General features: G+C 52.2%; 1 protein-coding gene across 1 annotated transcript; it reads right to left on the bottom strand.

Moving 5' to 3' along the window:
* Positions 1-2,762: 2,762 nt before the first annotated feature.
* On the bottom strand, positions 2,763-6,946 carry LOC121107156. The gene is made up of 8 exons (XM_040649957.1): positions 6,900-6,946; positions 6,514-6,573; positions 5,476-5,550; positions 5,210-5,281; positions 5,018-5,119; positions 4,197-4,301; positions 3,344-3,491; positions 2,763-3,158 (listed from the first exon to the last, which is right to left on the bottom strand). Exons 3-8 carry the CDS (start codon positions 5,501-5,503, stop codon positions 2,855-2,857), a joined length of 759 nt encoding a protein of 252 aa, XP_040505891.1. The 5' UTR covers positions 5,504-5,550; positions 6,514-6,573; positions 6,900-6,946; the 3' UTR covers positions 2,763-2,854.
* Positions 6,947-6,949: the final 3 nt, after the last annotated feature.

Consider the following 6,949-nt stretch of genomic DNA (forward strand, 5'->3'; position numbering starts at 1 on the left):
TTATCCTTGCCTTGTTTGGCCTTGCCTGGCCTGGCCTCGCCTTGCCTTGCTTTGCCATGCTTTTTCTTTCTTTTACTTGCTTGCTGTTCCTTGTGTGGTCTTGCCTTGCCTTGTACTGCCTGGCCCTGACTAGCCTTCCCTTGCCTTGATTGTTAACAGAGGGGATTTTGTCACATCATAACGTTTATACTCCTGAAGATAGTAGTGGGAGTTATAGGTTGTATTATTGTTATCACCATCTGCTGAGTGTTCGGTACCGTGTATCTAATCATTTCAGGTCAAGCTGACTTTTGGAAAAATCTTAAGGCTTGCTACTGATCGACTAATGTACTAGTCTTCTTAAGATTCCAGCTAAAGCCCATCGTCAGCACTGTGTATGATGTATAAAGCACGGTTTTTGTTCTAAATGTCAGAGTGAACGTGCTGTGAGAAGCTTTCCATTCACGGAATGATTGTCAGCCTGTTTATGTAGTACTGTGTTCCGTTTGTGGGGAAGCGTGTAAAGGAAGGTGGACAGCCTTCTGTGAGATCTGTTTCCAAGTGTTTCTAACTGAACAAGATCACTATATGGTGTTAAGGGCTTGTTTGCGGAAACTTGGAGGAAATTAGGAATCAAGAAGAATTTTGTAAACACCATGGGAGGCTCCCAGGGGAAGGAAATTCCCAAACAAAACCATTTGGCAATTTTAGCAAATTGGTGGAATATTGCGGGGGAACCTGGAGGCATTCTAAGGAAACTTTAATCAAGTATAGCAATCAACGGTGGTTAATCTATAAGTTAGAAGATGATGAGAAGTGGCCTCGGAATGGGACCCAAAACTATAATACTTTCTTACAGCTACTGTTCTTCTTAAGGAGGGAAGGTAAATGAAATAACATGAACAGTTTTTATAATTGAGTGCTCTAATCACGAGACTAAGTACTGGGTGTTTGTGGAAACTGAAGAACTTTATGTTCACTTTGCGGGTACTGATTAAATGGGACAAACGGTTTTGATGGTATAAGTAAGTGTAATTGCTAATGGTAAACAGACGCATGATTGAGGCTATGTGGAAGTGTAACTGAGGGTATGAACAGTGGACAAAGGAAAAAGGGTTAAAGAAAAAGTGAGTTTATCTGCACTGGCATGAGGAGCAGCACCCCCGCACCATTCACCTGCGAGCAGAACTCTCAGAGAGAGAGTGCCGCAGTCAGGGACTGCTGTTGTAAACTGTTTATTGTGAATGGGGACAGGTGAAGAGGATGGGGCACTGGAAGTGAGAATAGCTTTCATGTGCAGAAATCTGGGAAACCCAAAATTCCAGTGTTAGCACTGGAAGCCTCTGGAGAGGAGGAAGTGAAACTGAAAAGTAATGTTAGTGGTTTATGTAATGATGAGATTTTGGAAAGGGAAAAGATTGAGAAGGACGCAGGCTGAGGAAGGCAAAGATGAGCAAGGTGTAACAGGGATGTATAACCAAAGAGAGGTGAGCAATATGAAGAAAATACTGATTGAGGAACAGAGAGATTCCCCTCTGATTGGGAATAGCAGCAGCTGTTACTGTTACGGTGCTAAAGTAGAACTGTAGGACCCAGAGGTCCCCTCAGAAAGAGGTGGGGGGGTTGCCTGGAAGAGCCCATGGAGGGTTCCACCCCTGCTGGACGGAAAGCAGCGTCCGAACCTCGGGGAAATGAGACATTGGTGGAGAAACACAACCTTGTTTTGCCTGGCCTTTCCTTACCGTGGCTTGCATGGCCTGGCCTGGCCTGCCCTTGCCTGGCCTGGCATGTTTTTTCCTGGCCTTGAAGTGCCTGCCTTGCCTTGCTTGGCCTGGCCTTGTCTGGAATCGCCTTGCATTGCATAACCTTGCCTTGCCTTGCCTGGCCTTGCCTTTCCTTGCCTTGCCTGGCCTTGCCTGGCCTGTCCTGGCTTTGCCTTGCCTGGCCTGGCCTTCACTTGCGTTGCACTTTCTGGACCTTCCTTTGCCTGGCCTGGCCTTGCATTGCCTTGCCTTGCCTCGAGTGTACGGGCCTGGCCCGGCCCCGCCTTCCCTTGCCTTGCCAGGCCTTGCCCTGCCTGGCCTGGCTTTGCGTTGCTGTGACTTGCCTTGCCTGGCCTTGTCTTCCCTTGAATTGGGAAAATGGAGGACAAAACCCTCTATCTGCCCTTGCAGGGTTTGGGCACTCACTTGAGCCTGGACGTGAGTCCTAGCCGTTTTCAGAATTCATTGCTCTTCCGTCCCGGTGAACTCATCCAGCATCGCGTCTATATCCGCCCAGTCAGGATGCTGCTTTTAGTGTTGTTTCAAATCTTTTAGCGACCCCAAGCGGATCGCTCCTATACTCCTGAACGACACATTTCCACTTGTCAAAACCATCCGTTGTAAGTGGTACCTTAATTCCAATGGGTCTCCTAGAACCCATTGCTTGGTTGGCGTTTGGAACCCGAAGGTCCTTGAGGTCCCTTCCAATCCACGCCATTCCGTGACTTCTATGACGACTCGTACGATGATTTCTGTGACTTCCAATCCAGGACTGCCATAGGGCAGGCTGTCGCCTCTTCACCTGCAGGTGTAAGCATTGTACTGGTAGCCTTTGCTACCACGTCCTTTCTCCCACATGTGCTCAGTGCTGGAAACTCCCCCTTCCAGCTGCTTCCTTCCCTCGTCGCCTGCCCTGATTCAGGGCAGGAGCCTAGAAGAGCTCAAGGACAACTCTTCACATATCAAGCCTCCCCAGCCCTTCCCTATGCACTAGAACCCCATGGAAATGCTCAAAACAGCTGCTTTTGCACAGGGTGTCTTTATTACTCACAAAGCGGGGTCTTCCAGGGGACCCCAGCCCTGCTGACACAGGTAACCGGAGCACTAGATGGCTATGGGGAACCCCGAGAACCGCGAGCATCTGGGGAAGAGATGCCGTCCGTGGGAGAGCTGCTGGTACACGTGGGCCAAAGGGAAGGGTCTGTGCTGATTTTGCTGCACAGCTGTTCAAACTCCGCTTCAAAGGAGGAGGGGAACGGGCTGGATCCGCTGGACACATTCTTCTTTTCTTGGGCAACTACGGCATCTTCTGTTGCCTCTCCCAGCTCCGCTCTGCCTTCACCTCCAGATTGGCCTCTCTCCCGGTCACTCTCAGGATGAGCTTGTCCTGGAGCTGTCTCTGCCCTCTTGCACACTCTGTGAGAATGAGTTTCAGAAAGCACTACTCACTGATGGGAATTAGGAGGACACTTAAAAGACACCGCAACATTAATCCGAGCAGCATACTGCCAGCAGCTCACTTGGCCGCCCAGGATCCCGGCGCCACAAGTGCCTCCTTGCCAAATGCAGCAATTAAGTGTCTTGGGGAAAAGACAACTCACGGATATTTGTGCCACATCCACGACACAGCAATACAGGTCATCACCAGCCCAGACAGCAGCACAGTTACAAGCACTGCGATCACTAGGGTGAAGTGCACCTGCAGAAACTCCTGAAGCACAGCCCTTGTGTTTTTCCCAGCATCCACCCCTGAAAGAAATGAGATAATGCTGCATGTTACCATCACCTGCGCTACAGATCATCTCACTGTGTGCTTCACGGACCCACGGGATTTTCTTTTTCATCAGAGGCTACCACCTCTGTCTCTGGTGCCTAAGCACCAGGGGACAAAAAGGACTGCTTCCACTTCTCGTTGGGTAGGGTGAGGCTGCACCACCACTGCCCATGTATTCCTCTGGGCCGAGGGCTGGCGCTCTGCCCTGGGCTCTGGGCTTTGGCTGCGGGGAGCACTGCACAGCAGAAGCCCTCACACTTTCCCCAGCGCACGTGTCCTGAGCTCTTCCTCAGGACACCGCCCAGGCTGAAGGTCAGCCTCAAGCCAGCACAGGGCACAGCCGCAGCCAGCCCAGGGGAGAAATACTCCTGCACGCTCCTACCACACAGGACCCCGCTCATCCAAAAGGGCAGAGCTCACAACTCTCTGTGAGCACTGGGAGGTGAGCGGCGTCACAGAGGTCTGCGTGTACCTTCTCGGGCATGCTGCTGGAACAACTCACCAAACCCCACTGAGGTCAGCCATTTTCAGAGAGCCACCCCTGGCTTCTTTTACATGTGCTCTGTGCTCATACGCTCAGGTATGGCTGCTGACCTGGGGTGCAAGAGCAGGCAGGAAGAGCCTGCAGGCACACACTGACTCTGGTTAGTGACACTGGATGACCACAGGACACAAATTACCTGGCATGCCAGTTGTCGGCGCTGTCTGTGCTCCTCTGGCCGAGACTGGCAGTGTGGGATGGCTGCCAAACCGCAGCGTGTCCTGTGCAGATGGTTGGTCACTTCCTTCGGAAAGAAACAGGACAGTACCATTGGATGTGACGTCCTCTCATCAGGAACTGAGCTACTCCTACCCTGAGCTCAGGCAAAGTCTGCAGGTCCCAGCCCCCCAAAGCCACTGCGACCCCCTCCGCTGCCCAAGGGCATTTGGGCCCTCCCAGGAATTGGAGGGTGCCAAAACCTCTCACGCCTCCCGAGGAATAAGGCCCCTGGGCAGGGCCCTCATGCACCATGCTGGGACCATCACCAACCATCCTGTTCCACTCATCACAGCCAGGCACCTGCACGCTCAAATTCAAGCTCCGGCAGAAACATCTCCAGAATCACCATCTCCACCTCATTTCCAGCATTAGCAAAGACAGCCACCCCTGCTTGGGATGCTCCTCCTGCCTTGAACTTGCTCAGCAGCAGAGAGGGCTTTGTTCAAACAGGAGCACAGCACTCGCCACTTGCTGCCATCTGGGTGCCAATGTCTGCACAAAGCAGCTCTGACAAGTTACGGTCATGCTGGGCGAGCAGCCGTCTCGGGGTCTTGGCTGGATGCAGAAGTGGCAGCAGACCATCTCTGGAGCTTGACAGTGCCTGCAAGGTGTTACACGGAACACCACCACACCATGGCTCTGAGAGATCCCTTCCTGCCGTGCAGGCTACAGCTTATCCACCCATGCATATCAGACCTCAGCTTCCCAAGTCTCACAGTGAACACACTCAAGTATACCCACCACGCGCTGCCTTCTCCATTTCCTTCAGGAGTTCCTTTAGCCCAGGAGATGACCTCGGGGAGTATTTCCCTCTTCTAGATGTATCCTTTCCTCTTTCCGGACCTAACACAACGTAGGAAGTTACATCGCCTGTGCCGGAAGTTTTGAAGATCAGTGGGGAGTCAGTGAAGTCAGTAAAGATAAACTACTTACCCCTGGGATTCCAGCGGGGCTCCAGCACAGGAAAGAGCTGAGGACTTGGCAACGCCTTCCCTGGCCACACTTCTGCAACCAAAGGTCCACAAAAAGTTTCCATCACACACAGCGGCATAACTGCACTGCCAAGCATAGCAGGGGATCGCGCAGTGAAAGGACATACACCATGCAGGACTACACTCTCACATCTGCCGAGAGACCTGGCTGACGTTTGGCCTTTGCGCTGTCAGCTGTCACAAAGGATCTATAAAGCCATGACATACCCATGCGAGATGACGGACTCCCACGCATCCTGGATCGCAGAGGGGAAGCTGGATCACCTACACCTCCAGTCACACCTGCAAACACAGCACACAGCAACTCTCATTAAACATTCTTGCGGCCAGAATGACAGACGAGGCAATCAAAACAGGGGACTCCTTCATGACACTGTTCTCTCCCTTCCACTCAGGAGCATCTTTGCAACAGTCCCTGGGTGCCTGCAGTGGCACCGCAATTGTGACAAAACTAGCCACGTGTGGAGCTGCCCAGAGGAAAGCTCTCCCGGAGCTCGACCCAGCTTTACACTCAACTGAACCCTGCCTGCTGGCTCTGCAGAAGGCACTCGAAACACCTCACAGCTGGAGTGGCTGGCAAAGACACCTTTGCAAGGCAAAGCACGCCACGCACACCACTCATCCTGACCCACATCCTCCCTTCTCTTCTGCAAAGGGAGTACGAAGACACACTTCACTTGGAAACAACATGAAAACCTAAGTGCTCCCCCCTTTTGCTGATCTACCTACGAGACTGCACTGAGTCTCATGGACCTGATTAAACTGAGACTTTGACAAGCCACTGCCTGGAGACACAGCTGTAATCGAGGGCACGTGAGAAACGTTCCCACTGCACACTGTGATCTCCCTCTTCCTTAGGAACCAGCAGCATCTGGAAGGGGCTCTGGTAATCACCTGCGATGCGGGCGCGGCATTAAAGATCCAGAGGGGCACACAAGCCAGCTGACCTGTTGGCTTTGGAAAGCTGCTGAAGCAGCATTCCAAAGAGTCTCTCCAGGCCACGTGAAAGGACTCTCAGGGACCTCACTGAAGAACATTCATCCCCTTGAGGCTTCATTACTGGGGGGCCTCGGATGCACAAAGGCCAAGCCAACACCACACTGGGAGCACGGAGCGCCCAAGAAATCGTAAACACCCATGCTTCTCACAGAGAAGAACCCGCTGGCCAATGAAAAGATGAACCATTGCTGAACCATCACAACCAAATAGGAACAAATATCGAGAAAATGAAGACTGGAGACTTACCTCCAGCATCCACACCGGGCTCAGGGACACGATTCCACGCTGTTGATTGACCAAGAGGGCCTGCAGGCACAAGCGGGATCAGACACAGGTGAGAAGAGCTTCCACTGCACACTGGGGCCTACATTTCCTGAGTGACCTGCAGGGTCTGGCGCTGGGTCAGGGAATGACCCACATACCAAGGTCTGGGTGCTCTCAGCTGATGGCAGGGGTAACCATCCCACTCATATGTGGCAGCTCTCCAACTAACCAAATACTTAGGACTTATCTGTGCAAGCCCTTCGAGGTGTAAGCACATTAGGAAGACCTTGACAGCATCTTCAGTAAAATTACCAACGGTTAGGGCATGCATCGTTCTGCCGTTGAGGAAACACACGCTCACAACTTACCTCTGGGTTTCCCCTGAGGCACAAAATCCGGATCCAGGCAACCATCCAGA

Source organism: Gallus gallus, chromosome 18, assembly GCF_016699485.2.
Source record: "Gallus gallus isolate bGalGal1 chromosome 18, bGalGal1.mat.broiler.GRCg7b, whole genome shotgun sequence".
Lineage (NCBI taxonomy): Eukaryota > Metazoa > Chordata > Aves > Galliformes > Phasianidae > Gallus > Gallus gallus.